The sequence below is a fragment of the Exserohilum turcica genome (assembly GCF_000359705.1).
Source record: "Exserohilum turcica Et28A unplaced genomic scaffold SETTUscaffold_3, whole genome shotgun sequence".
In the NCBI taxonomy this organism is placed as follows: Eukaryota; Fungi; Ascomycota; class Dothideomycetes; order Pleosporales; family Pleosporaceae; genus Exserohilum; species Exserohilum turcicum.
In genome coordinates this window covers 22,707-50,145 of record NW_007360136.1, presented here as the reverse complement: position 1 = coordinate 50,145, position 27,439 = coordinate 22,707, and the positions used below count along the sequence as shown (strand labels likewise).

At 54.9% G+C, this 27,439-nt stretch overlaps 11 protein-coding genes across 11 annotated transcripts; 5 read left to right on the top strand and 6 right to left on the bottom strand.

The window, feature by feature from the left end:
- Positions 1-2,904: 2,904 nt before the first annotated feature.
- On the bottom strand, positions 2,905-4,385 carry SETTUDRAFT_163432 (uncharacterized protein). The gene is made up of 2 exons (XM_008028942.1): positions 3,699-4,385; positions 2,905-3,650 (listed from the first exon to the last, which is right to left on the bottom strand). Exons 1-2 carry the CDS (start codon positions 4,323-4,325, stop codon positions 3,075-3,077), a joined length of 1,203 nt encoding a protein of 400 aa, XP_008027133.1. The 5' UTR covers positions 4,326-4,385; the 3' UTR covers positions 2,905-3,074.
- Positions 4,386-5,317: 932 nt separating this feature from the next.
- SETTUDRAFT_154184 (uncharacterized protein) lies at positions 5,318-5,752 on the top strand (the record flags this gene model as incomplete). The annotated part of the gene is made up of 2 exons (XM_008028941.1): positions 5,318-5,451; positions 5,509-5,752. 2 exons carry the CDS (start codon positions 5,318-5,320, stop codon positions 5,750-5,752), a joined length of 378 nt encoding a protein of 125 aa, XP_008027132.1.
- A 2,987-nt stretch (positions 5,753-8,739) lies between these two features.
- Positions 8,740-9,284, top strand: SETTUDRAFT_163429 (uncharacterized protein). The gene is made up of 2 exons (XM_008028940.1): positions 8,740-8,969; positions 9,017-9,284. The coding sequence occupies exons 1-2, from the start codon at positions 8,785-8,787 to the stop codon at positions 9,117-9,119; spliced, it is 288 nt and encodes a 95-aa protein (XP_008027131.1). The 5' UTR covers positions 8,740-8,784; the 3' UTR covers positions 9,120-9,284.
- Positions 9,285-10,404: 1,120 nt separating this feature from the next.
- On the top strand, positions 10,405-11,787 carry SETTUDRAFT_90688 (uncharacterized protein; the record flags this gene model as incomplete). The annotated part of the gene is made up of 1 exon (XM_008028939.1): positions 10,405-11,787. The coding sequence occupies one exon, from the start codon at positions 10,405-10,407 to the stop codon at positions 11,785-11,787; it is 1,383 nt and encodes a 460-aa protein (XP_008027130.1).
- Positions 11,788-12,096: 309 nt separating this feature from the next.
- On the bottom strand, positions 12,097-13,553 carry SETTUDRAFT_154181 (uncharacterized protein; the record flags this gene model as incomplete). Its single annotated transcript, XM_008028938.1, has 2 exons — positions 12,097-13,380; positions 13,548-13,553. The coding sequence occupies 2 exons, from the start codon at positions 13,551-13,553 to the stop codon at positions 12,097-12,099; spliced, it is 1,290 nt and encodes a 429-aa protein (XP_008027129.1).
- Positions 13,554-14,876: 1,323 nt separating this feature from the next.
- Positions 14,877-15,729, top strand: SETTUDRAFT_179223 (uncharacterized protein; the record flags this gene model as incomplete). The annotated part of the gene is made up of 1 exon (XM_008028937.1): positions 14,877-15,729. One exon carries the CDS (start codon positions 14,877-14,879, stop codon positions 15,624-15,626), a length of 750 nt encoding a protein of 249 aa, XP_008027128.1. The 3' UTR covers positions 15,627-15,729.
- A 731-nt stretch (positions 15,730-16,460) lies between these two features.
- On the bottom strand, positions 16,461-17,760 carry SETTUDRAFT_90938 (glycosyltransferase family 32 protein; the record flags this gene model as incomplete). The annotated part of the gene is made up of 2 exons (XM_008028936.1): positions 16,461-16,510; positions 16,602-17,760. 2 exons carry the CDS (start codon positions 17,758-17,760, stop codon positions 16,461-16,463), a joined length of 1,209 nt encoding a protein of 402 aa, XP_008027127.1.
- A 620-nt stretch (positions 17,761-18,380) lies between these two features.
- SETTUDRAFT_31760 (uncharacterized protein) lies at positions 18,381-19,059 on the bottom strand (the record flags this gene model as incomplete). The annotated part of the gene is made up of 3 exons (XM_008028768.1): positions 18,381-18,544; positions 18,567-19,006; positions 19,046-19,059. The coding sequence occupies 3 exons, from the start codon at positions 19,057-19,059 to the stop codon at positions 18,381-18,383; spliced, it is 618 nt and encodes a 205-aa protein (XP_008026959.1).
- Positions 19,060-21,088: 2,029 nt separating this feature from the next.
- Positions 21,089-22,807, bottom strand: SETTUDRAFT_91158 (uncharacterized protein; the record flags this gene model as incomplete). Its single annotated transcript, XM_008028935.1, has 2 exons — positions 21,089-22,258; positions 22,349-22,807. The coding sequence occupies 2 exons, from the start codon at positions 22,805-22,807 to the stop codon at positions 21,089-21,091; spliced, it is 1,629 nt and encodes a 542-aa protein (XP_008027126.1).
- Positions 22,808-24,406: 1,599 nt separating this feature from the next.
- On the top strand, positions 24,407-25,696 carry SETTUDRAFT_89932 (uncharacterized protein; the record flags this gene model as incomplete). Its single annotated transcript, XM_008028934.1, has 1 exon — positions 24,407-25,696. The coding sequence occupies one exon, from the start codon at positions 24,407-24,409 to the stop codon at positions 25,694-25,696; it is 1,290 nt and encodes a 429-aa protein (XP_008027125.1).
- A 451-nt stretch (positions 25,697-26,147) lies between these two features.
- On the bottom strand, positions 26,148-27,439 carry SETTUDRAFT_163421 (uncharacterized protein). The gene is made up of 4 exons (XM_008028933.1): positions 27,202-27,439; positions 26,956-27,033; positions 26,598-26,888; positions 26,148-26,487 (listed from the first exon to the last, which is right to left on the bottom strand). Exons 1-4 carry the CDS (start codon positions 27,374-27,376, stop codon positions 26,330-26,332), a joined length of 702 nt encoding a protein of 233 aa, XP_008027124.1. The 5' UTR covers positions 27,377-27,439; the 3' UTR covers positions 26,148-26,329.

Sequence of the window (27,439 nt, the reverse complement as noted above, 5' to 3'; positions counted from 1 at the left end):
TTTGAGGCCATCACGCGTCGACGCTATGCTCGAAACGCGATTGAAAGTTCCGGCGTTTCACCAGGCGATTCCAAAACTTGACGCACAACGGCCTTGCTCTGCGCCGCTGCAATGCACCATGGCCGTTGTGTTTGGGCGTGGGCGTGTGCTCTTCCGGCTAGGGACCGCTCCGCGATATGTCTGAACCAGTTGAGCCATGACATGTTTCGAAATATCGAATTCTCGACACAAGATCTGCCGAACCTTTATGATTGCGCATGTATGCCCCCGGCTCTTGCATGGCCTGCGCCGTCTCCGTGGCGCGGAACATGCATTGTCCGTTTCTTCGCCATTCCCTTGTCAGTGCCCGTGTGGGTGGCCAGGCCGACCCCCCACAAACTGGTTTTTAAATCATCCCACCTCCCAAATCTGGGCCGTCCCGATTCATGAGGGTCTTGCTCGATCCTTGCAGAGATCGTCCTCTATGATCGACCACTTGGCTGGTGCGAGAAACCTACACACTGTCCCCCTCGCCCCCCTTCGGGAGATCAGAGCCAGGGCTGCCTCTGCCCTCGCCCCAGTGCCGCTACCCGAACCCTGCTGCAAAAGCCATGACCACCCCGGCTATTCCGACCATCACTTCCTTAAAAGCTGGGCAATTCTCCGGGGATGCCTAACCATGGCTCAATAGTCCGGCAATAATTTAAAAAGGAGATGATGACGTCCACCGAATCTCGACGGGGGCGGAGCGAGGGAGCGAGGGAGGGACAGGGTAGGGCGCAGAGTAAGCCCTGACATCGGAAACACATCTCCATGTACTCACTGTCCCTTTTGACACTGACAAGCGCGGTGACCAACTCTTTTTCATGTTTGGCGAGAAAGAGACGGCAAAGGCGAGGGAGAGGGTGCCCGTACGCCGTGTGCCTCTGTCTGCATTGGTGTCGCCCCAATTGCCTTGAACTGGCTGGGTTTGCCTTCCCAATAGTGAGTATCCAGGTGGCCTGATTTTGGCAAAGCCTAGAAGCCTAATATCAAAACTATGTCTGTATATCCCGGCCCTAGCGCTCGCCTTTTGCGACATTGCCTCGCCTCTCAACGGACAAGCATTCTCCATATATAGCAACCATGGTTACGTGAAACGGTCATGTGGGAAACTCTCCGAAAGCATCCAGCCCTTCTGTGATCGACATACACTTTGCAGCCCCAGCCTTGCAGAGAGATAAGAGAGGGAGAGAGTGAGTGAGCGTGATGCGCACGGTGATGTTGCCACACACACATGCAGTCATGAGTCGTGGTGCAAACAGATCTTGCTCGTTCGAGTTTCAGCGCGCATGACCAAGCTTCACTGTCATTTTCTAGCTTCTGGGATGCGAAACCGACGAGCCATTTAGCTGAGGGAGACGAGGATCTCCATGCACACCTACACACACACACACACAGAGAGAGAGAGAGAGAGAGACAGACAGACAGCTCCTCATTGCGTGGATCTCTCAAGCCTCAAGCCCCAACCCCCCGGGATTTCCGAGCGCGGCTGTTTCGTTTCGTTTTGTTGTCCGTCGTATGATGGACGGGGACGCGGAAGGGGACGCGGGCTTATACAGCCGACGATCATGACTTGTCGTTCATGGGGTTTCCTGCACCATATTACTGTATCATGGCAATATCCGCGGTGCTACCCTGGGACAGGGACCCAGAGAGAAGAAGAGGGCGTCGAGTAGATACTGATCATCCAAGTGTAATCAGCAGTTGCCGCCGCCGCCGTCTGTGCTTGTTCGGAACTCGCCAGAAAGAAGGTTTCCTTGCACATCTCCCGTCGGGCGAGGGAAAATGCTTGGTAAGACGACGGCTTGGGGGAAACTCGACGCGGCGTCTGAGCAGAGGGCACACTAGTCACTGATTAGCAGTGCCTCTCAACAGTATATGCGCAGAAACAACAAAGCCATCACGGCGCTTAATGCACACCATAGACCAATTCTACTCGCATACTGACGTTGGCAACTGGTAATCGCGCAGTGGCTCCAACCTAACCCATCATTCCCCCCACCCATGCGACGGCTCATCCCGTCCGCCGCGAACCGACAACCAACCGACCAAAAAAAAATTCCCCTCACCCGTCCCATAACCAAACTTACGCATACCAGCTATATATTCTGGCTCTGCCTACCATTTGACCGACATCGCCCGTCGATCAAAAGGAAACCCAACAAAGTACTTAATCCTTAATCCCCCCCCGTTCCCTCTCCACCCCACTTTGCGCTGTCCCAACAACCCATCACTCGACAAGATCTTCGCATCCAGACACTTGTCCGCATAAAGGTGCGTGTAGATCGCACTTGGACCGGTGCATTGGCATTGCGTCATCGGGTAAAGCCGTGGTTGGGTGATAAAGAAAGAATGAGGCAAGAAAAACAAAAGGTCTGGGCCCACGATATAGGCTAGGATAGCCTGCATTGGTATACTGGTGCACTTGTGCTTGGGAACAGAGACATGTCTGGACCGCTGTACCCTACTACGGCGTGAGCGGGCCTGTAGATCGCTTAACCATCACTCCTCTTACACTTGCGCTTGTGCTTGCAAGGTAGGCCTGACATGGTCATTGGTGTAGGAAAGCGTCTTTTGGTCTCGCTTCTGGCCTAGTCGACATGGCTATTGAGATGGTGTGCATGTGCATGCGGATGATGAGGTTCCCCTGCTGCTAGGTTTAGTGACTACTTGGCTGAGTCCACGTGGATGCGTCATAGGTGTGACTGAGTGTCGGGTGGCCACTTGATCTCTGTGCGACGTAGGGCCAACGTCATGGTCTCGTGTGAACATGGCCGCTTGGTGAAGAGAGTCTTGCTGCGAGAACATAAATTTGCCCCAAGTCATGTCAAGACGTGACGTTGAGTTAAAGTCTGCCGACGTCATGTCCAGAATTGCTTTTCTGCTCCATGATTTTTTCAATTTGTTTGCTTTTTCTGGCCTCGGGCCGTTGACGCGGGTACAGCCATTACATTACAACCTAGGTGGGTATCACATGTTTTGAGTAAAAAAAAAGAAATATATACGCTCAGTCGCTGAAGAGAGTTCAAAATGACGCCGAACACAGAGCAATATCATCGTTTGCTTGAGCCGTGAAGCAGCGCCAGTCTTGATCCGGGATTCTTTTCTTCGTACATCCTCGCCATGTCGTACACAACCTCGCCCCACGCGAATTCGCCCGTGTGACTTTTTTCCTTGCAGGGGCTCTGCCGAAGTGGTAGAAGCCAGTCGATGATACTGTTTCCCATGGTGTCTTTCCAGCCCTGCATCAGAGTTGTATACCAGGGATGTTCAAAAGGCTTGGTCTGCATCACCACGTACGAGCGCTTCGAGGGACGGGTAACAGTGGTCAGAATAGGCCAGTCCTCTTCGGCTGCCTCTTTCTCGGTGCGATTGCTGAGACCCTTCTTGTGGTGTTTGCTGGACGGGGACGGCGAGGTCTCAGGTGCTGAGACCGAGGCGCTGGAACGGGGGGATGGTGGCGAGATGAGAAAGGCGATGTTGTGAATGCCGCCGCGTTGGATTCCTTCGACCGAGGTGTAGTTGATCATGAGATTCCAGCTAGTCATGCACGACATGGTGAAGGTGAAGATGCTGAAGAGTACGCCTGTTACAAGTGCGCCAATCCAGGTCCCGGGCCGTGAACCCATCTACATTGTGTCAGCATTTCACATGTCCATAATAGCATTGCCGCATACCTTTGAGTTGCGCTCCGCCAGGAAAACGGCCACCACGATCCAGGTAAAGGTTGTATACAAGGCTGCGTACGACACGAATTGCATAAAGAACTTGTGTGTCGACTCGGCTATGATGCCGCCAGCCCAAGGGCAGTAATGATCCATCTTCCTCACGCAGCGGCCCAGTTCCTTGCAGTGATGCGTCCTGTCCGGCTTCCAGTTGTGGCACTTGTCGCACCAGAGCGGAAGCCCTTGGTAGTCGGAGATGAATGCATCGCAATGGTCGAATGCGAAGCCCTTTGTGCTTGCATCTTCTTTTTCTTGCGACGCATCGCCGAGCGGAACGACGTCGGGCCTGGACCATATCATTTGTAAGAGGCGCATCCAAGTTATGGTGAGGAAGAGCAGGAACAGGGCGTATACGACGATGAGGGCGATGCCAGTAGACCGCCGGGGCCGGATGTCGAAGTCGCGCCGTAGAGTGTCCGTGGGAGTAATGAGATATTGGATACAGATCAAGTAGACAAAGACCCAGGTTTCGTAGCCCAACGCGCCAAGTTCGAGCAGAGGGATGATGACGGAGGTTGCCTGGCCGATCTTCTGCTCCATGGCGGGGGTGTTGACGGCGCCGGGCTTTTGCGCAGCCATGGCGGTTCGCGGGGTCATTTGGACGGATGTTGCAACCGGTGCGATGGCTGCGCTCGCTCCAAGGGCCTTGGAGAGAAGGTTGGAGAGACGGCGTCCTGGTGTTGCACGACACAGCCCGCGCGGCCAAGGTCGCGCACCATGCGCAGCAGCTATTGCCGGAAGCCCGCTCAGCCGGGTGCTTGGCAATGCCGGCGACACACCACGTCACTCGGATGCGCAATGTCAAGATGGCAGCTGGATCCTCTCCCGCACTCGGTTGCGCGTTGGCTCGTAGCTGGCACGTATCCAAGTAATTCACGTCTCGTAGTCGGTGTCGCGCGCGGGACGCGCTGTCCAATCGGCCGAGGACCGCCGCTGCCGACGTCATAGCTACTTTTAGTGTCAACCAGCCCAGGACAGACACCCGACATTTCACATCCATCGTCTTCTTCATTGAGCACCAGTCCAAAGCAACAGTATACGCCTTTCCATGCCAGCGGATGGCCTGGCGACTTGTGTTGGATGGCACTGGCCGCCATGAGCAAGCCTCCCACTAACGCGATCCTGCATGAGGACCTCATAGCATCCTCTTCAGCCTTGTCTGGCAGGAATATCCCGCTGCTTTGCTTGTTTCGTGTTTAGGGCATTCTTATGGGACTACACAGGTCCTCCAGCACCTGTGACACCACGGGCTCCCACCGCCGAGGCTCTCAGACGAAGGACTCCATCGAAGCTAACCCGGTTCAACTGACCGGACTCGCAAGGCTGCATTGAAACACGGATAGCCTCACTTTTTCGCATTTCATCCGCCTTGTATGGTGGGAATGTCGAAATTATAGCGCTTCTAACAATGTTTCTCGCCGCTTGCGGCAAGACATGATCCGCCATGTGTAGTCATTGGAGACGCAAGGGCTGCAAAGTGAGAGTGCGTCGGGCGAATGAAGCCGTTTCTCACTACAAGGCTTAAAAACTCTCGAGTATATACACTGCGTCCTCCTCGAAGAGTAGAGCAAATGCGCAGGCCCCCTCAGGACTTGAAATCATCTAGAGTATGCCGACCCACTGCCCGGCGAACGCTCGCCTCACTACCGTTCACCACGCTCCAAGTCTGCCTAATTATGCCTGAATGGGGAAATGCTCAAATTTGGTATGGGAATTCAGAATCTTACCGAACCTTCTTGACCAAATGACTGACTTTGTGTAGTACAGCCTCTGAGCTTCGACACGTGCGCATCCAATTTCACCCCAAGACTAGGCTAACTAGCATTACCGGCGCAATCGAGCGACTGTCACAGCCCTATAAGCTCCATCTTGCACCGCCACAACTCCGCCGCGAGCGGCAGCTGCTACCGGGTCGTCATTGCATAGCAAAAGCTTCGGCTGGGCCCAGACTCACAGGCTACAGCACTATACACGCATTATGGCGATGCTTTGCTGCAAAATTTTGAACGTCTGGCGTTGGTAGAGGCAGCTGATACACGAAAAACAGCTACGGGCGACTCCGCTGGTCAAAAGATCCAGGCATTGATCGAAGCTGCCTAGAGTTGCGAGAGCTTATTCTCCAACCAAAAGGTTCACCGGACTACCATTCCTACACTAGGATTTGGTTTCACGATTTCGCATGTCGTACCAAGTCTGTGTGGCAGTGTAAACATGGCAAAGAGCACGGTTGATGAATAATTTTGACTGTTCTCCAATCTAGCAAATGCCAGGCCTGGTCCTTTTGATTGGTCTACTATAGTGCGCAGCTACACAGCAGTGAGTTCGGAGAATAATCCACTCGGTCCGGTATTACTTCATCCGCTGACCGAGAGAGGAACAGGAACTAACGTCTATGACTCTTCTTACCCGGCGCTATGTCCGCCCCACCGTGCAAACCAGGCAAACCAGGCAAACAGGCAAGTGGAGTAATGCGTCTCTTTCCTGACCCTGGACATTGAAAATCTCCACTAGGTTAAACTGCATGACCACATTGGTTATGTACCGTGTAAACTTGCAGTACATTGCTGGATCCCTTGCCTCATCCACCGGTAAAGCGGTGGCGATGATCAGACTTCTCTGGGCTTTCTTTTTACCTGAACAAGGCACACAGGGAAACCTAGACGTCTGGTCTAGACCCGAGGACAATGTCCGCCGCGCATTGACCACGCAGGAATATGGCTATTCGTCATCTTCTAGTCATGTCTGTCTTGTCGCTCAGGGGCTTGTGAGGTCCTCCACTACCTACCGCGCCTGACTGGCCACCGCTCAGCTTCACACTCCAGGTCTGTATGCCTCGTCACCAAAGCTATCGAATCGGTGCCTCAGTATCAGTCTGGAGGCCTTCGTGGAGGATCGTCGGCGAAATGCGCGGTATCAGGGAGAGAGAAGGCAAGGCATTCCCGCAGTCTGCACTTGCATGGGCGGAGAGCATATTAAATATCATTCCCTCGCACAGCAATTCATCATTCCAGCACACAAACGCACCATTTACTTCAGTACCTTCTACTTCTAGACCAAATCGTCTACACTCACATTACTGCCTACGAAAGCTATTGTCGTGGCCGTTCATCACACTACCAGCAACATGAGCGAGAAGACCAGCACTATGCCGACATCTTTGCAGGGGACTGGTATTTTCTCACTCATCAACAATACGGAAACTACTTCCATGTTTCACCACGAGGGCTTATTGCGCACCGTCAGCTCTCCCTTCAATGACAACATTTCTGGTCCTGACATGTCGGCACCCTCCTCACCCATACTCTCCTGGAGCGAACCCCGTCATTCGCCGGAACCGACGGATGGCCATAAGGTCTGGTTTTGTTCGTCATGCCATGATGGACCTTGGGGCAATTGGCAGCCCGTTTGCACATCATGCTCGCATCCAAGATGCACTGCTTGCAGGGTGGAGGAAACCGCATAGAGGCACTTTTGCAAGTTTACCCCGTCTATTTCCATGTCCCGACATCTACCGCCGGATTTAGTATGGTTTAAGAAGAGGACAATGCAGCTGCAGGGGGCCGTCTGTCATGCTCTTGTCCTGGTGCTATCCCCTGTGGGCTTTTTGGTGGACTGGTCGACTTGGTGGACTATGCTTGGCTCGTTTGAGCCCCGCTTCTCGTAAGAGTGAATTTTTGGATTTGGTGGTCTCTAGCATTTCAGCGAGCTTGCATAAGCTGGTGTCATTGGTATGTTCGAAACCGCCATTAGCATTGCTTCATATAGGGCATCGCACTGATGGAGGGTTTCTTTTTTTTTTGGGGATATCATTCGGGTTTTCACTCGTTGCTGTTCATAGAGCAATATCATCATTTCTAGAATTTGCTGTCTTTGCACATTTCATGTTTTTACCATTTCCCACTGCTGATTGGATACTTTTCGCGGCATGCAACGTTGATGCCGCATTTCCCACCTCACATTGACGTATGTATGGTGAGAGTAATTGCGGAATAAAACACTATGCCTTGACTCAAATTATCATGCGAGATGATCTCACATAAAAGCCCGAGGATGCAGATACGCAGGTACTGGAGACGGCAACACACCCTCAGCAGCAGTAGATACTCCTTCCAAGCAGCTGGGTCACAAATGCATACTTGTCAGCAAGGCTGCAGCAAGACTATTGGGCAAAGGAAATCAAACGTGCACACAACAAGAAATCGTGTTGTATCAGCCAAGGACACGCCCGAAAGTCGGGTTAGCGTGCTTGCTGCGGCAAGCCTTTGGAGGACCAAATAGCGGCGGCCATTATGTTTGCCTAACACTCGAAACCAGGCAAACATCTTCCTCAGGCCCCTTTTCCTTTCCTTTTTCATCTGCCTTGTTTTTTTGAAATCCTCTTTCTGATGTCCTGTGCGTCGATTAAAGGCAGCCATTTTGGTCGTGTAACGGGTTTCAGCATGGCTCAGGCCGCCAAATCGTGGCCGCCAACCGTATTTCTGCGTGTACATCCTTCACCGTGCCTCAGGATGTTTTACCGGGGTGCAATATGCCTTGCGAGAACCCACTTTTTCCTTTTCCTTCTTCTGCCTTTACTCTTCTCGTGTCTTTTGGGTAGTTTTTTTTCGACTTGCTGCACACCGCTTCTCTCTTGCTCGTGGTCCCTCTTTCGCTTGACTGGCATGGTGGGCACTGGGTCGAAGGACGCACGCAGCGCTTGCTTTTTCAGGCAGCAGAATGAAGCGTGGAGGCCATGGGATATGTTGATGTGAGGCCTGGTTGTCGGAAGGCGACGGGCTGTGGTGGTGGCATAGCCATGTTAGAGGACCTCAGGACCTCAGGACAGCATGGTTTGGTGCGTATTCCCTCTGGTGCGTTTCTTCTTCAACTGTAATGTTGGTGCTGGAATATAAGAAGATAGAAATAAAAGCGCTTTTGCTTTCTACACCCGCCTATATCTTCTCATCATTTTCTTCATCACGCACTCTGATATCTCTTTATACTCGGCACTAAGAAAATTACCACACCACGCCCAATACAACCATGCCGACCTTTCAACATGCCAGCCACGCTTCGTATACGCAGCGGCCCGAACGTCCCAAGATATGGCGATGGATATGCTGCATGTGCAACGGCGACAACAGCTGCAAGACGGACATTGGATGTGCCAATTGCAACAACCACTGGCGCGATAACAGGTGCACGGTATACGAGGCAGATCCTCGCCAACGAATGGCCAACTAGGTAGATCTTAAAGCCCCTCATGACGATCCAGCTGTTAACGTTTTTAGTTGTCACAATTCTTACGGCGCACCGGAATTTGACTTCAGACGGGCTTTTTGGCTATGTCGAACTGATTGCCTGGAGTTTTCTGTAGATGCATGGCTTTCCTAGAATGTTTTTTCTTTGGGCATCTTTCTACATGTCTCATTACTAGGTATTCTGTGTATGTTGTGTCCCCTCGTTTTCATTGTTACAGTTTTTGTTTTGGATGTCTCTTTACTGGATGCATGGCGCTGGTGTCTTGATGGACTCTTAGTAACAAATCACGGGTACATTGGGGTTAACCCAATTGTTACTAATATTCGTATTTCTGTAGAATAGCATTCTGTTTCTAGAGATTTTCCGTCCTGTAGTATTTGGCGTATCGAGATTTTGGTGATGATTGCGTCTGCCGTCTCGGCTGCTTGCCATGGGCGGCCGTATAGCGGGAACAAACCAGCGGATACATGAGGGACGAAGCCTCACTTTGTAGGCAGCAATATTACAAAATCTTGATACAGCATAGCTTGACCTGTTCACCGCAAGTCTGGGTGAAGAACCGAAGCGACGGGTGAGGTCAGAATAAAGTCCAGCATGCCCCTGCTGTGCCGCAAGCCCGACGGGAGGGCATTACCGTGTACGGCGCTTAGCTGGGTGCTGAGCATACAGAGGATCGAGGTGGGTATGAAACAGGCATCAGGGTGATGGTGTAGGATGTACGGCGTGGCTGTTCCGAGGCGGGCGACCAGGACTGCCCAGAAGTGCACAGCCGCTTGCCATGGATACTTACGCCAGCCACCAGCCATACGTGCCATGGTTCGCACACCTGGCCGAGTGCTGCTCGTGACGCACGCTTGCACTTGCTTACCTGTCGTGTGAGGCGCATCCGGGAAGTACGGATCAAAGAAGAGGGGAAGCGCGCCAGATCGAGGCTAGGCTGAAGGACCCAAGTCGGATACACGCAATTGCCAGGTCGGCGCCCATGTTCTTCTTATCTCCCCAGTCGAACATTTCTGCGTCCACATCGCCATGCTGCGCTGTATTTCTCCACATTGTGGCCGTTATCATGGACCTGGGGCTCCTCCTTGCTTAGCGGGCCCCATGCCTATCTTTCGGCGACGGACCATTTCCCCCCAGCATGGGGCTCCGACTGTTCTCGGCATCGCGGTAACTTCAGTTGCGGCCCAGCAAAGGCAAAATTGGCGTGTGTCGGCCGAGTACATCTAGATCATGTCATACAGAAGCGGGGTATATTACCGCGCTTCCTCGTGGGCTTCTTCGCGTTAGGGCAGACGCTCGTTTCCCAGTAAGACGTGGCTGACCTCGATTACACATCCATCCAAGCCGACGTTACCGCCCAGAGTCTTCATCTTCGAGCCCTACCACTGCCCGTTATTGAGCTGCTCCTGGAATCTGGATGGCAGCCGCACTACCAAGCCAAGCACAGTCGGCGCGTCAACTCTACAGTTACGTGGTTCAACCGCAGTTGTACAGCGACCACCACCATGCAGATCGCCAAAACACGCCAGAAGGGCCCATCTCGATTGCCTTCACAAGGTCAAGCCGGCGGACCATCCACACCAACAATGACCTGGTCAAGGGCGTAGTCCATGTCAAGGCGCGGCTGCAGATCAAGCGCGTCAACATCCAGTTCATCGGCAAGACGACATGTCGCATTTCCAACGACCGCAACCCGGCGAATCCACACGTGGCCGAAGTCGAGCTCTTCCGCCACGACAAGACGCTGTCACGGAGCGCGACACGCAGTGCGACCTGCCCTTCTTCGCGCGTAGAGTATCCCTTTGAATTCCGGTTTCCAGAGGCCGTCGAGGCCAAACCCAGGCCGCAAAACGAAGCGCCATATCAGCCAGACGCCCTCTTTGCACATGAAAAGGGCCATCCGCTTCCGCCGTCGCTGTGGTGGCATGAAAGCACCATTTGCAACGAGTACTATCTGAGAGCCGAATACGTCGCCGAGCAAACATCATTTACGTTGAACCCCGTGGTGGTACAGCAACTCCGCTTCAGCCCGTCGGTCCCAGAGCTCGACATCACCAGCCGACCACCTCTTCTCCCCGCGCCACCCATACGCTTGGAGCGCAAATCGCGCCCATCGACGCCGGAACCAAGCATCAGAGAGCGGCGTGCGTCGCTCAGACGCCTGACGACGGGACTGCGCGGGGGCAGCAGTGAAAAACACGACGACGCAACAGCAACGTCGCTCCTGGTGCTACGGGCGCCGGCGCATTACCGCGTGGGCGCCAGCAGCACGCTCAAAATCTCGCTGCAGGCCACGCTGAGCGACAGCTTCGATCAGCAGCCGGCGCCCGTGTACCTCCGCGGGATCCGCGCCCAAGTCAGCGCCCATATTGCCTTTCGCGTGCCGCTGGCCTCGGCGTCCAGCGGCCAAGTCACCCACGCCAGCATGGAAAAGTTCGATCTGTTCAACCAGCGCTACAGCAAGCCCGGCGTGCAAATCACACAAGACACGCTACTCGACGACCTGCACATTGCCAACATTGTGCCCCCGACCTTTACGACATATGCGGTTGCGCTGCACTACGACGTCAAGTACAACCTGTTGCTGGACTGTGCGGGCAAAGAGTCGGAGCATGAGGTTGAAATGAAAAACGTTCGTATCGAGCCCATGACCAGGCCTGGGGGTCAGCTGGGGCCGCCCGAGGAGCCACCGCCGCCAATGAGAGAGGGAGAGCATTATGTAGCCCAGGAAATGTTGAGGCGCGAGGGTGCTGATGGACATGTAGCTGAGCACGATCTTCCACCTGCGTATTCCAGGTAAAAAAAAAAGTTTGGACTGTACAGTATGCTTTTGGCAAATTCAAGACTTTGGCACTCTTCTTGTCAATGTATGGTGTAGACTTGTTTGAAGAAACATTTGTAAGAGATAAGACGTTGATTATTATACGAAGCGTATTCCGAGCTTCCCTGCCACTATGTCCAGGTTGACCAAAACACCAATAAACACGCTAACCAATCGCTCCCTCTTCATGAAGAATGAACAAGTCCAAGAACAAGAACCATAGAAAAAGTACGTGATATCATGAAATCAAAGAGCCAACCCAAGCCAATCCAATAAACACGTATCCCCTCAAGGCTTCACACAAGCAACCATGAGCCTCTCGTAGTCACCGCGTGTCTCTCCTTCTATCCTCTTGACAAGATCCTTCTTGTACAGCTGCTTGTACGCGTGGCTAACCGCATTCATGAAATTCCTGTCCCAGTGGCAGCGCACCACACGCTGTACCAAGAGTTCGTCCTTTGTTCCCAAGCCAGCCATGGACTCTTCCAGGCGGATGGCTTCGGCTTCGGGCCGGTTTATAGCTCGGCGCACAATCAGACGGAGCACATCTTCCATGTGGCCTGAAAAGTTGGACTTGAGCACGCTGTCGAGAGACTTGTGGAAACGCTGCTGGTACGCTTGTGCCATGGCTCGCAGCTGGGCGTCGTTTTTGCTGGTGAGGATGCCGCAGACCTGCGGAATGTTTTTGCCGACGAAACCGCCAATGCCGGCCTGGAGGTCCGTCACGGCCTGTTCGATCTCCTGCGGAATCACAGGATGCGAGTCCTCAGCACGGTTCGCAGCAATAATCATGTTATACATTTGCTCCGTGCCAGCGCTGAGATCGCCTTGGAGGTCTTTTTGTAGTGACCGGTGGAAGAGCTCCTGGTACTTTTGCTTGATGGCATTGACATCAGCATTGCTGCGGCCAACGAGAACATCGTCTAGGATGGATTCCTTGGTACCCAGGCCCTTCATGGCTTCCATGAGGTTGTAGCAGTCGGCCACCAAAGGTCCTCGAGCAATTCCAACCAAGCCCCTTGCAAAGTACCCGCTGGTTTCTTTTTCAAGATCCTGGACCAAGTTGCGCATCAAGCGCTGGTTGTACTGTGCGCGGATAGTTCCAATCTGGATAGGGTCTTTTTTAGCCAGAACACTAATCAGCGCCTTTTCGTCGGTACCAAAGCCCTTCATGGCCTTCCGAATGGCCTCGACGTCCCTCATCATGTCAATGTTGGCAGTCTCGTGGCCATAACCGAGAGAGGGCTGAGTTGGTGGGCCTCCATAGCCACGCGATTGGGATGCTCCATACTGTCCCTGGGGTGGAGGTGCTCCATATTGGCCTGGTGGGGGCGCGCCATACTGTCCTTGCTGGGGAGGGGGTGCGCCATAGTGCCCCTGAGGAGGGGCGCCGTATTGACCTGGTGGCGGCTGTTGATAATGTGTGGGGGGAGGACCGTAGCCAGGCTGTGGGGCGCCGTATTGGCCTTGAGGAGGGCGACCATAGGGGTTTGGGGGTGGAGCGCCATAGTGGCCATGGGGTGGCTGCTGGCCATAACCTTGCTGGGGCGGATAGCCGCCGTACTGTTGATTCTGCATTGGTGGTACCTGGTACTGTTGGTGGTGCTGTGGCTGTCCGTATGCTTGGGATGGAGGGGCTTCTATGGGGTATTAGTACCAAGCGACGGTCAGCGCCAAGCAGTGGCCCGGGTGAAGGATGCAGCATGATCGGGCTGTACAGGAGGAGGCTAACGACTTACGGCCATAGTACGGCTGTTGGTAGCCACCCGGGGGCTGATTATAGTACGACATGGCGGACTAAGATGCGGGCAGTGGGCGGGTGGCAGGAGGGAGAATAGATAAGATGGGCGGGAGCACAGTGGCAAAGGGCGGGAGTTGTGGATGCGCGCGCGAGAGAAGAATGTGCGAATGTCTTGCGTATGGCTGTGGCAGCAGACGCAGACGTGGACGTGCCTGTGACCGTGGCGGAGTCTATGCTCCGCCCTGTGTGTGGTGGGGTAGGTGAAGCGAAATGGAGCGAACCATGACGGAGAAGCGCTTGGCGTGGTCCGCGGGCCGCCTGAGTGGTTGCAAAGGCGCAGGCAGCCACAACGACAACGTGTGCGTGTGCGTGTGCGTGTGTGTGTGTACCGTTGGGGTGTGGCTGCAATCGTGGCGATGCCTGTCGTGGCGCAGTGTCGGACATCACGTGACTGAGTATATGTAGTGCATCACTAACATCTTGCTGTATATAGTAACACCTACATGCAAGTCTGTATAAGAGTACCAGGTTCAGACGAGCCTGCACGCTGGTATGTAAACAGTGACCACATGCGTTCACGTGAGTCGCACCCGCACTCGTCTGGCACCCAGCTCTGGCAGACGAAACGGCCTTGTTCCAGCTACAGCCGTGGCCGGGTACACCTACACACTATATACCATACACACCACATGTCTAGCCTTGGATTGGCGCAGAATATGGCCGAGCTTATGCCACGGCGCGGGCTTCTGGAAGCGATCGACATCGATGTCGTCTCCGCCAACAACATGTGTTCGCTGCACACCATTCCGATGCTCGCCAACACAGGCCGGTCAGGGCTGTGACATCATCTTGCCGAAGGCTCATGTTGCCCCTCGAGTAGTCGTGATCCTCGCGCTTCCGCTTTACACATGACGAGCGATCTTTCTGAATCGTAGCAAAGGCCCATTTGGCCAGAGCCATTGCCATGTACGTGATGGACAGACTCGCTAACCATCCAAGTCAGAGATGGGCACCGGTCTAAGCTGTCGATGCAAATGCACTGCAGCCAAGACCACGACGCTAGGAAAGAGGGGCCATGTATACTGCAACTCGTTACAATCATCAATGCGCGTTGAAACCAATTGCCAGCCATGCTACAAACTGCCCGTTGTCAACACTACTGCATCAGCCATATAGCCTCGCCGATCTCCAAACCTGGCATCCACGTCCAAGGGTCAAGGGCACACGCGAAGCATCAGCCCACGGAGCATACTCGCCAGAGACATATAAACGCCACGACGACGCACATACGCCCGCGTGCAAAGTTGCCGTGGTCAATTCATCCACCATGTCGTCGTTCGACTCCATCAGATCCGGCTACCTCCACGCACAATATCAGCCCCGTCACCACCACCACCAACAACCACCACCAGCACCACCCTACCCCACAACACCTGACGACCCCTCTTCCTTTTCCTCTCAGGGCTACTTCCCACCCATCCCAGAGCAGCAACACCACCACACGTACTCATCATCGCCTTCACTCTCACACGTGCGCACGTCCCAAGCATACACAGGCCCTCGACGCACATTGTCGACGTCGTCCTACACCAACCAGCACCACCCATCGCAGCAGCCCATTCCCATCCGCCAGCCAGACCCCCAGCATTTCCAACGCCAATACCACCCCGCCTCGCCACCACCAGCGACCTACACACCCCAAGCCCCGCCCATGTACACACGTTCAGCCTCGTCGCCGCAGCACTACCGCCTTCGCCGCCAGTACCGAAATACATACAGCACAGTGTCTGCAACGTCACAGGGGTCGACGTCTTCGTCACGGTCTCCAGACAGCCGAGAAAAGCATGCGCATTTCGCCCCTGAATATTATGATGATGATTCTGACGACGACGACCACAATGATGATGATGACAGCATCGGCGATGGGCAACACGAATCTTACTACGGAGTGTTGGATCCCGAGACAGAGCGAGAGTACAAGCGGCGATGTGCACGGGACAAGGCGTTTGAGCGGCGGCCTACGCTCGGCCACAGTTTGTTGAGCGTCGTGGACAAGGTGGGCAGGGCCTTCAAGTAATCATCACGCCTGCCCTGCCATGGCTTTGGAGACAAGGCTATTGAAATTGAGGATACCTCCCCCGGGCGCTCTTTTTTGTCCATCTGTTTCGTCTAAAATCCGGTTCTATTACCCCCTGTGCAACATGCACCGTGTCTGTAATGTATAATAAATGCATGCTGGTCATTATCATTGTCAAATGCAATCTACTCAAAACCATGCACGTGCTAAGACGCCATGTTTGAACAAACAACACATGCTTGCACCTGTGCACGCCTCAGGTACGTAAACTACATCACATGAACAAGTACAATTGTTTCATTAAATACAACATACACAGAATACATCAACCTCTCCGCCAAAATGTCCCGTCAGTAAATTCGAGCTTCAGCGCTTGAAGCCGAGTAAAAAAAAGGTCCCAAAAAACGTCTTTCCCGTGTGCGTGTGAGTACCAAGCCCACAACCGCCATAATCACCACAGAGCATGGCCAGCCCGTATCTTTGGTCTTGTTTTGCCTGTGCTTCTCGTTTTTCCATGTTCCATGTCTAACTCCTCCCTCCTCAGCTGCATCCATGTTATACACAGGGCCCGCGTGCGGACGGGACGCCCAAAAAAAATCAAGAGAAGAAAAATAAAATCAAGTCGGCCCGCACCACAGCCTGTCTGGTGTACGTGTGCATAGTAATACAGCCGTCCCGCACGATCCGGGTCTAGAATGCCCGAAGCCCGGAGCGTGTATGCTGGGTTCTTATGCATGTCTTTGTTGCTTGAAATCGACCTAATACACGCCATGCGCGTCCAATCGACTTGTGTGGTTGTCGTGGATGGGCGTGCAACGGTTTCGAGGGAACAGTCTAGTTGAAAATTTCACCAATGTGGCGCTCGTTATCGGGCTTCCAGGTGCCTGTAGTTCCGTTAGTACAAAGGCAACTAAACTCTATCAAAGGGAGCTAAACTCTATGCAAGACGCACAGAGTGCATTGCTGCAGACTTACCTTCAAAACTGTGCTTGACGTAAGCCATTGGGTCGTCATCTTCGCCAGCGCCCATAGTCTTGATACCAGGGCTGAAGCTGGTAATGGGAAGAACAATGACATCGCCCACCTTCTTGGGGGCCTTCATGCCAGTGAAGTTCTCCCAGGTGATGTTGCCCTTGCTTGTGGTCATGTCAAAGTAGTCGGGGTTGTTGAAGTAGGCAAAGATGGCATCGGTCCACACGGCGGGGCCGGTAAACTCGATGACGGCCTTGTGGTCTTTGGTGAGCTTGCCTTCGCGCTTGCGGCGTAGAGTCTCCTGCGTGATCTTGGCCACGATATCGACGAGAACCGGGTGGCCGGGCTTTGACTGAATCGTCCACTGGCAGAATTGGATGCGGCGAGAGTACCACTCGGCCCAGTCTGGGCGGTCTGGATCTGCCTCGATGCCAATGACCATGCCGTACGAGTTTGCGGGGACATCAGAGGGAATCCACTCAAAGGCTGGCTTCAATGCAGAGGTGTCAATGTCCGAGTAGATGCCGCCGCGCGCGAGGAGAATGAGGTAGCGGAACAGGTCGGCCTTGAGAACAGGCGAGGGCAGGGAATTGTAGGCCTCGATGACGTCGGGGATCGAGGCGTACAAGTGTCTGATGAGGTGGGTGGCGACATTGTCGGTAATGACCTCGTGGACGAACGAAGGGTGGTGGATACTCCAGCTTGCCTCTGGCTCGCGGAAGATCTCTTCAAACTTGCCATCGGCCGGGGTGTACTTCCACGTCTGCCAGATGTAGGCTGGTGTCTTTGTGTCGACGTCGTAGGGGAATTGGTACTCGAGCTGCTCGGTGAGAGGCTTCTTGCGCAGCTCATCGAGGCTGACCTGCGTCTTGGGCTTCTTGGGAGGCGCATCGGGCACGTCGAACGACTTGTCAGCCTTGTCAGCCTTGGTGGCCTTGTCAGCCATTGCCTTTTGCGCCTCCTTTTCCTTTGCAGCCTTTTCCTTTGCCTCTTTTTGCTTATTTCTTTCGCGGTCGGCGGGGTTTACCCAGGCGGTGGGGCGGGGCATGTCGTTGGCATTGCGGTAGTTGGGAACGGTGCTGCCGTGGTGCTGCGACTTGAAGATGAAGAAGAGGGTCAGGCAGGCGAGTGAAATAACGAGGGCTTTCTTGAAGGAGAGCATCGTGGGCGCGAGGGTTGGCAGAGAGCGAGAGCGAGAGCGAGAGAGTGAGAGAGAGGGTGTATAAGAGAGTGTGTGTGTGTGTGTGAGAGAGAGAGAGAGAGAGAGAGAGAGAGAGAGAGAGCGCGCGTGGCGTGGGCAAGTGAGACGAGGCGCGACGTGGAGTCGGGGTCGAGGACGCGGCGGGCAGGCTTGAAATGCGCAGGCGGGTCGAGGGAGCACGGGGGTATTAGAGCAGAGGCGGTGGGTGAGATTGGATGGTGCACGAGGGAAGATCCGACACGTCCAGTTTCGGCAGGGCGTCTTGGAGCTTATCGGCGAAACCAGGCTGCTCTGGGGAACGGGCAAGGCGATCGTGGGGGAGAGAGGAAATGAGAGGTGGAACGGGGTAATTGGGGCAGGCGAGGGGGAAGGAAAGAGCGGGCAAACGAAGGGAAAGGGGCGGAGGGGTCGGGGGCGCGCGAGGAACCAGCAGCGCTGAGGATGGTGGAGCAAAAAGACGGCGAGGATTTGGCGGAGCCGGCGTGGCAGGCCTTTTTGAACAAACACACAGGCGGCGGCCTTGAAGGGGAGGGGGCGGAGCGAAAGGAACGGCAGAAGGCCACGCAAGGATGCGACGAGTTTCAGAGGAAAGCATGCCGCGCTCGGGCCTGCAGGACCGCCTGCCCTGGGCCAAGAAGCCCCCACCCGGCGTCTTGTGCCTTTTCGCGGCAAAGCTTGTGCCAAAGCCGTTCGCGCACGCCGACGCCCCCTGTCTCTACTTTACTACTGCTACCACTACTACTAACTATACATCTATACATACATACGTATACACATGGACGTCGGCGTATGGAATGATGCATGGAGAGAGAGAGAGAGAGAGAGCGCAAAGGCGGCGGGTGGGGGCTGTTGGGCGGGCGAGTCCAGGCCATGGCATGACAGGTCTACTATCAGACGCTTCCACTTCAGCTGGAGCTTATCAGTGCCTGTGGACACGAGGTGCTGACGAGAGGTGGGTGGTGTGCAGGCGTGTGCTAGATGGGTATTAGTGGCAACAGGTAAAAAGCATGGCGGCGACGGCGACGGCGACGGGCGATGACGACTAGGGGCCGGCCGGAGCGCGGCCATGACAATCATGGCAATGCTGAGGGCGACGCTGGGGGCGGCGGGCCATGGCAGATGGTGACGCGCGTCGGCGCTGGCCTTGGGACCAGAGGATGAAACGCCGCGTGCTGCCTGTTCTGGCCTAGCGCTCCCACCGCCCTCTCTGCCAATCAATGCAGCCCGTCGCCAACATACTACATACAGGGCCGTAGACATTGTGTGCTGGACGGTACATTACATGTAACCGCTGCCCTGCAAGGCACTCGACCGCACCAACACAGCTGCACTTGGTCGAGCGCTTGGTCGCGTCAGCTCAATACAGTTACAGGAACCTACCGGCCACTGTGGCTGCATGGCTGGGCCGGGCTGGTTGGGCGGATGAATGGCAGGGTCTATGTAGTCATCACCAAGCTCCCCTGCCCTGGGTGCACTACCACCACCACTACTGCTACTACTACTACCAATACATACTACACCTACGTATGGCCAGCAATCCCCCTCTTCCCCTCTTGCCAGAGCCGCTGTGCAGTCCCACCACTAGACCGTGGCCGTCACATCCCGAGCTGCCACCAGGGCTTGACTCGCCTGCAGCTCTGAGAAACAAGAGCCGGTCTTGGCACCCGCGCCTCCAAGCAAAGCACCGCCCGCCAATTCGCCTATCTCACACTCACCCCCCCAAGAGAAAAAAAACGCCACCCCGTTCCAGCCCTCGGACCACCTGCATGGCACGCCGCACCTTTTTTTTTCCCTCGGCGAGCTGACCCGGCCGCACCAACGCCGCTGCCCTTTGTTTTCTTCTTGCTGCTGCCACTGCCGTCACTTGCATACCCACTCTAATGCGACGTGGGCTATCATATTCCCTCTTGGGTCCGCCTCGTAATTTCCCCCGTCTTGGCCCTCCGCATCCCCCACCGACATATACATAGTATACTTGCAATGGAAGCTTGTTGGGTTGAACAACGTGCACACCCCGTGTCTCGGTTCGCTATTCATCCGCACTTACGCGTCATCATTCGTGTCGCCATCTAGCGTCGTCGCGGGGCCAGCACCGCGCCATCCAGATGCGTTGCAGGTTGCCGTGTCACTGTTCCAGATACCCGTCAGGTGTTCGCGCCTGCTGCTGCTGCTGCTGCGCGTGCCAAAAAAAGACTCAAGCCATGCCGTTTCGCCTCTCCCCGTCTGCGACTAATCGCCGTTGCAAAAGAAAAGTCTCGTCCTCTTTGATTCGCCAGCCCCACGTGACTTCTCGGCGCCGCCCCCCACCGCCTTGTAGGGCTGTCGCGCGGCGCCAAAAAAAAGTCAGCATGCCTGTACGCCCCAGCCGCGCGGTGGAGATGACTCTCTAATAACACGTTTGTTCCAGAATATGCCCTAAATTCTTTTTTTGACGTCCTCGCATCTCATGTCTTTGATCCTTGCCGCATCAATACCCACTTTCGACCCCTTTATTACTGATACATGAACAATCCCTTTGTTCTTCCCTACATCAACTACTTTCTAGATGAGAACTTTGTTTGGCGCCCCATGCACGGCCCTCTGTACTATATACCCAAGAGTATGTGCGTTGCGTGTTTTTTGTTTTTCATCTTCTTCTTCTTCTCCCCAACCGCTAAAGCTAATAGTAGTAATGATCATAATCACCCCTGCAATCCCCTCATCTCGACTAGGTATACATGCATACGTAATCTACCGCTCTACCAAGCACATCAGACACCCTAAGTACTAGCACCGGGTTAGCGCCCAAACTAGTAGCTTCACCCGTTCAACTCCACTCCCACGTCAACCATGGCATACCTATCCATGTCATGTCCCCTGACGTCGTGACAGCTGCAAACTACCACCTACCTACCTACCTACCTACCTACGTACATATTCACATACCTACTACATGTAATACACTCGAGTCATGTACTGCCGAACCACTAACACAAGAGATAAGCGACAAGATACAGACAGTAGACGTCCTTGACAGTCTGCCCGTATACGAGCTTATACAGTCGGTGCTTATCCACAATGCCTACTAGCAAACAAGCCCAAACTCCTTCTTGCTTCGCTTATTGCGTCGTTTGTTTGTTTGCTTGGTCGTTTATTTCTTCGCTTGTTTGTTTGTTTGCTTGTTTGTTTGCTTGCATACCACACCACACCAATCCCATCCTAATTGCACGTGGCATGATCAAGCATTCCCTTCCCTCTCATGCAACAAACACACACACACCCCTGCATCATTCCATACTACAACAACACGCTATGCAATCTTCTCTCCAGAAGCTCCCCATCCAAAATCTATCCGACACCAAGCTCCCTCGCCGCGTTTCCGCATCCCTTGAATGTCCATGGCAACCACCCGAGCCACCTTTTCCCGGTTCACCCATTCTGCCACGGCGTGGCCCGTCTCGTGCGGGTTTAGCCGCCATTTAACATCCTCCCGGTCCTTATTCTCGCGCAGCCACCGCAGCAATTGCACCGGAACTATCCCTGCAGGCATGTTCTGCAGGCTCTGGCTGTCACTTGGAATCCACCCCTGGAACACGTTTACATAGGTTATACGCCGCCATGCGTCGTTCCAATCGGGCCCTGGTATGCCCTGTTGCGTGCTCCATTCCTCGCTGCTCAGGCCCGCATCCATCGGCGACCGGCCCGCATGCGACGTCAACGCTTTGAGCCAGTTGCACCCTTCCAGGTCCAGCCACTGCAGCGAGTACGTGTCTTTGGAGAAGCGGCGCAGAATGTTGGTCGCTTCGTGCCAGTCGTCGTCGAGGTCCGAGTAGAAATGCGACCCGCCCAGCGAGACGCTCGTGTGCCTGGATATCATCGAAGCCGTGTTTGCATTGGGCGTCATGGATGGTCGGGGCCAGTTGGCTAGCGACAAGTGTGTGATCTTGTTCAAGCTGGGCGAAATACGAACCAGGTCTGGCCACGATGCCCACTGCCCCGGATTGGCGAGAGATAACCGGCTAAGGTTGGCAAAGTACGGGACTTGCAGCCTCGCTGTTGGTGATGGCGGTGTCGGAGCCGACGTCGCTTCGTCTGCCTCTTCTTCCCACGAATCAGCGACGCCGTCGGTAATACGCAGTGCTTCCATCTTGACATTGGCCGCTGCTACTGCACTCGGGCGTTTGAGGCATTTTCCCACATCGGGCAACGTCAAGGCTTGGTTCATTAGTCCCGAAAGGTCGAGAATCTGCACCTCGTCCCAACCAGCGGCATCGCCGTCTTCATTCTGGAACAATATCTTGAACGACTTGAAATCCAGACACCCCTTCTCTCGGTATAACGTCAGGTAGGTTATCAGGCACTCCTTGAGCGAAATGGGCAATGAGGGGATGTAGTGTTGCTCGTATTCAGAAAGCTGCTGCCAGTGCAACGCAAAGGTTCGCATGCATTGGTGGACGAGGCTTCTTGGGGGCGGTAGGCGCTGTCATGAGTAAGAAGCCTGAATTACAGCATTAAGCCTGGACGACAACCAAACGCCAGTGTGTGTATGTGGGGGACAGGGCCGTCATACCTTCCTTTCTTCGTCGGTAGCCCGTGCCAATGTGCCAAAGCGAACCACGCTCTTCTGCACGCCGCCCGTTTTCTTCTTGGTGTAAGACGGCGCATGTCGGCTCGTCAGCAGCCAGCTCGTGGGCGCTGCTGGACCCGGTGGCGGTCGCGCGCCTCCTACGGCACGGCGCATCCTGGCATTCGTCTTTGGTTTGGGAGCATTAACTTCGGGTATGTGCAGTATGCGCCGCAGCTCGGGCGGAACGGTGCGGTTGCTTACTGCCGATGTGAGCTCATCCCGCTGCTGTGGTGTTGGTCGCGGGGCCTGCTCGCGACGCAGCTGCTGAATGCGCTGGTTGACAGTCTGGGGTTCCGCGGCTGACGACGACGACGACGACGCAGGCGAGCGCGAGCTCTGCAGCGAAGGGTGGACGTAGGAAGGCTTTGCTGTCGTGTATGAGGGCGTATGCTTCTTGGGCATGGCGCGGGCGGCTGTGGTTGTGGTTGTGCGTATATGCGCGGGGACAGAGCTGTGTGGTAAGCTTGATGGATATATGGGCACGGCAAGCGGGGGAGTGAGCAAAGGCTGGCTGGGTGAGTCAGGCAGCGATGACTGTATGTATGGATCAATGGATGCCGAAGCAGGCAGGTCGCGGGCGGCAGCATGTGTACACTACTGGTAGGGAGCAGCAGTGGTGATGTGGATGCGCGTGGTGAGTCAAGTGCGTGCCATGGCAGAGGGCATTTGGGGGAGTGCGCCGTCTCTGCTCGCCATGGTGGTGGCGCGCCGCCGCCACCTCGACGCCGATGATGTGGGCGCGCGCTGTGCAGCTATGCAAGAGAGGGCTGTGGCCATGGCGCTGGCGTCCATGTGTGCAGAGCGCGGAAACGCGCGAGGAGCACTCCACACTCGACGCTGCTTGACTTGTGTGTGTGTGTGTGTGTGTGTGAATGCGGCCGGAGCCAGGCGGGCCAGGCCGCGGAGCACGCGTCACGTGCGCGGCGTCAGGTCTTCGTCACGTGACGTGGGCGGCACCCAGGCGCGTCTTCCAAGGCACGTGGACGCCTGCTGGGACGCCAACGCCAGCCGACGGCACCAACAGGGCGCCGCATGCGCCGCCGCTACGGGAGGTGGACGGAGGCCTAAGGCGATATAAAAGCTGCGTGCAGTCCGACGGTGCCGGGCGGGCTGCTCAACCACCGGCGCCCCTATTCAGAGCCCATGTATGCTACTGCTACTGCTGCTACGCCCACCATGCCACACTACAAGTACACTAGGTAGCGGATTGACGGGCGTGCTTACGCATGACGCCCGCCCGCGCAGCCAATCAGCTCCAGCCCGTGGCCACACCGCAAATGGCTCTCCCCGAACAAAGGCATTGAACGCCGAGCCCTCGACGCGCCTTTGCGAGAGTCCTGCGATCCATCAGTCTCATCAAACAAGCCATCGGATTAGGAGGCTGCCCAGCACACGCACACACGCGCACACACACACACACACACACACCCCGGCGCCGCCCGCCCATGGTGTCATCTTACTCGCGCACGAGGGCTGCAAACACCCGATGGCTGCGACGCGGGCTGCGGGCCCTGCCATGGTTGCTTCTGCGTTTCGCCCCCCCAAGACGCCTCGAGCACGCGCATCGACGGTTCCCGCCAACAGTCGCTCAGCCGCCGTCGCCGCGCACTCGCGGGCTTGGCTGCTTGTCTCGTGCCCACCGCATGAGGCGTCGGCCACTGCTGGTGCTGGTGCGAAAGGCTAATTTTATCATGCTCAGCTGCGGCAGGCAGATCCGAGCCGGCCAGCCTCAGCCTTGGTGGAGCCTCCGCTCAGACCTCCTCTCGTACCCACTAGTACATTCCCTACCGAGCGCTGTGCTGCTCCTATCTTTTTTTCTCCTCTGCACACGTCAACCCACGGCGCGCATTCACCACCATGACATGACCTGCTTCTGTCTGTGCCTCTGCCCTCGCCCCCTCTCGCCTCCCTCACTGCCACCCCTCTGCTAGCAATGCTGCCGCGCCCTTGAACGCCTTGCCGTCAACCATTCACACCACTCGTTGGCACCAGCCGCCAGCCATGCACTTCTCACCCTCCCGCATCGTCATAGGCTTCGCCGTCTTCATCGCCTTCAGCTTCATCTACACCATCAACTCGATATCCGCCCGCGATCCCACCTCCATCTTCTTCGATCCCCACAAAGCCTACACTCCGCGCTATTCCGCCCTCAGGCGTCAGCAAGCCGAGGCTTTTATTTCCGCCTACGACCCCGCCGCCGTCGTCAAGGCCGGCCCAGAGAGGCAGAGACGCCTGTGTGTCGGCATTCCCTCGTTCAAGCGCGAGGGCACCCAGTATCTGCCCGATGCTGTTGGCTCCCTCCTCGAGGGCCTGACGCCAGAGGAGCGGCAGGAAATCTACTTCATAGTCTTCATCCCTCACTCGCGGCCCGAAATACATCCCGCCTACAACGAGGCCTGGCTTGCCGGCCTCGCCGATGATGTCTTGACGTACGAATACGGCTTCGACCGCATGCAATACATCCGCAATCTCGAGACACAGCACAAGGTCGACGAAAAGGCCCTGTTCGACTACCGATACCTCCTCGACAAGTGCAGGGACCAGTACACGCCCTACATTGCCCTGTTTGAAGACGACATTGTAGCTGCAGATGGCTGGTATCACCGCACCATTGCAGCCATCGACGAGGCCGAGCGCAAGGCCGCCCTGCAACGCGCCAAGCCCGACTTCCTCTACCTCCGCCTCTTCTACACGGAAGAGTTTCTCGGCTGGAATGCCGAGGAATGGGAGACGTACCTGAAGAACTCCATCTACGTGGCCATGATTCCCACCGTCTTCTTCCTCTTTGTCCGCTGCCTCCAGCCCACGACAAAGTTCTCCGTGACGCTTCTCACTCGCCGCACCTTCCTCGCCACATACTCGATTCTCGCCATCCTCATCCTGCTCTTCTTCGCTTTTGGCCGCATCACAGTCCAGCCCATGCCCGTCGGCGTCCACGAGATGCCCACTTTTGGCTGCTGCGGCCAAGCCTTTGTCTTCCCCAACGTCAAGGCCGGCGAGCTAATCGACTACTTCAAAGACCGCCATCTCGGCTACATGGATGTCCTAATCGAAGATTTCGCCAATGAGCGCAACGAACTGAGATATGCCGTCACGCCCAGCTTAGTACAGCACGTGGGCCGCGCAAATGCCCATCACGACGATGACGGCCCCATGAGCAAGTGGGGTTTGAGCGTTGCTGAGCGCATATGGAGTTTTGCATTTGAAAAGTTGGACTGGAGGGCGTTGCGCAGAGAACATGAACAAGTTACAAAGTTGAGGAGGCAATACCAAACTCAAAGTGCTTGGTGAAAGGAAACCGTGGTTTATATACTTTTTTTTGGTTATCATGGTTTTTCTCAGCTTCTCACCGCAATCGGTTGGGCTGGTGGGGGGTTAATGAAGCGTTTTTTTTTGTTGGGCATATGGGGTTGCTTTTTTCGCTTGTTGCTTTGTTTTTGGCTTTTCCATCTGCCTTATCTGTATATGGAGCTTTGATGTATATACCCACCCACTCCGACGACTCCGATAATGTATCACATTCACATAGTATCCATCGACTTGATTGGCTGACGAGTGGATTGTCTTCTGAAACACATTTGTGTGCAAACAAATGTATGCTACCTGCAGGAAACAAAACAATAGTTTTACCAAACACATCTGTAGTCTTGCACCCCTGCTCCATGTCTCAGATACAGCCATGATGACAATCTGATTACTTGCTTGGCACGGATCGAAACGAAACTTTGTAAAGACGAGGGGGTGGTAGGAGCTTGATATTAAGTTAAGGTTGGAGAGGTATTTTCGCCATACTCAGTGCAGCTAGTGCTCAGTGTAGAGGGAAAACCAAAATGGCAATATTGACTTGTTATCAGCGACGCGTTGGAATCTGGTCAGGGAAGACGAAGAAAGCCGTGTGTCTGAGCAGACATTGGTAGCGACAAGTTACTTTGCGCCAGGCGCGCAGGAATCACTACAGGCTTGGTTCGCCTTGTCGTCCGTGTCGAGTGGCTTGCTTTCGACACCAATCAGACGTGCCAGCTCAGACACGTTGGTGTGATCTACCGTATTCTGCATGCGATAGATGTACTCGCATTCACCGTCTACACACGCACCATGTCAGTACTCTTTCTCTTTTCTTTTCGACACCGGTTTTGAGGAAAAAGAAGTGCATGCGCTTTCCGTATATATATAGATAAAGGAACAGACTCACCAGCAGATATCACCACCTCTCCACCATTCAGAGCCTTGGGCCCAACTTGAGTCACGTGCTGTATACTGCCCAGTGCGCCCTTGATACCGCCCAGTATCCTTGCCAGGGCACTGCCTGCATTCCGCATATAGTCTCTTTGCTCATCACCGCTCTTCCCTTCCGCCAAGTTGTACTTGAAGCGAAAGAGGCCGTGTAGGCGCAGCGAAGGATCCGTGTAAATGGGGTATGCAGACGCCGACTTTGCCGCGTACATGTCGATGGGTTGGTAGGACCCACATCCTATCATCAAAACTTGACTCTGGAGTTAGCATGGTTGTGCTTCATGTTCAAGGGTCGTATACAGTATGGCAAGACATACTCTGTGTTGAGGGCGGTAAGTTCGACGGCGGAATAGACTCGCTGATGCACCGGATATAAGCTTGACAGTTCAAACACCCTGTATGATTTGGAATTAGTCTTTTTGCATAGTAGTTCACGGGCACCTCTAGGATGAACAGTATCACTAGCGCATAGCCGTGTCCGTAAGTACTCCAGACTGAACTGGTGCACCCGTCCCATGCAAACCAGGCTCTCTCTCGACAACGCTATGCCTACGAGGACTCACAGAAATGCCGCGTGAATATCAACACACTCTTCTGTCCTTTGACCAGGTCGCCCAAGATGTGAGTTTTGCCCTCGCGATCATACACCTCGACCTTGAGAGCTTCGGACAGTTCTGCCGCAGTTGATGGACTCTGCGGATCCGACGTGCTGTGAGATTCAACAGCTGGAGAAGCCATGGCGCATACGTAAATTCACAATGACTGGCCTGGTGGAGTGTTTTTGCGGTTGTCGCCCCGCTT

Coding starts and splice junctions, on each gene's coding strand:
- SETTUDRAFT_163432 (XM_008028942.1), bottom strand. CDS start 4,325: ATGGCTGCGCAAAAGCCCGGCGCCGTCAACACCCCCGCCATGGAGCAG. Junction 3,651..3,698: donor TGGCGGAGCGCAACTCAAAG/GTATGCGGCAAT, acceptor GACACAATGTAG/ATGGGTTCACGGCCCGGGAC.
- SETTUDRAFT_163429 (XM_008028940.1), top strand. CDS start 8,785: ATGCCAGCCACGCTTCGTATACGCAGCGGCCCGAACGTCCCAAGATAT. Junction 8,970..9,016: donor GCCAACGAATGGCCAACTAG/GTAGATCTTAAA, acceptor TAACGTTTTTAG/TTGTCACAATTCTTACGGCG.
- SETTUDRAFT_163421 (XM_008028933.1), bottom strand. CDS start 27,376: ATGGCTTCTCCAGCTGTTGAATCTCACAGCACGTCGGATCCGCAGAGT. Junction 26,889..26,955: donor CTTACCGCCCTCAACACAGA/GTATGTCTTGCC, acceptor TCCAGAGTCAAG/TTTTGATGATAGGATGTGGG. Junction 26,488..26,597: donor AGAGGTGGTGATATCTGCTG/GTGAGTCTGTTC, acceptor GTGCGTGTGTAG/ACGGTGAATGCGAGTACATC.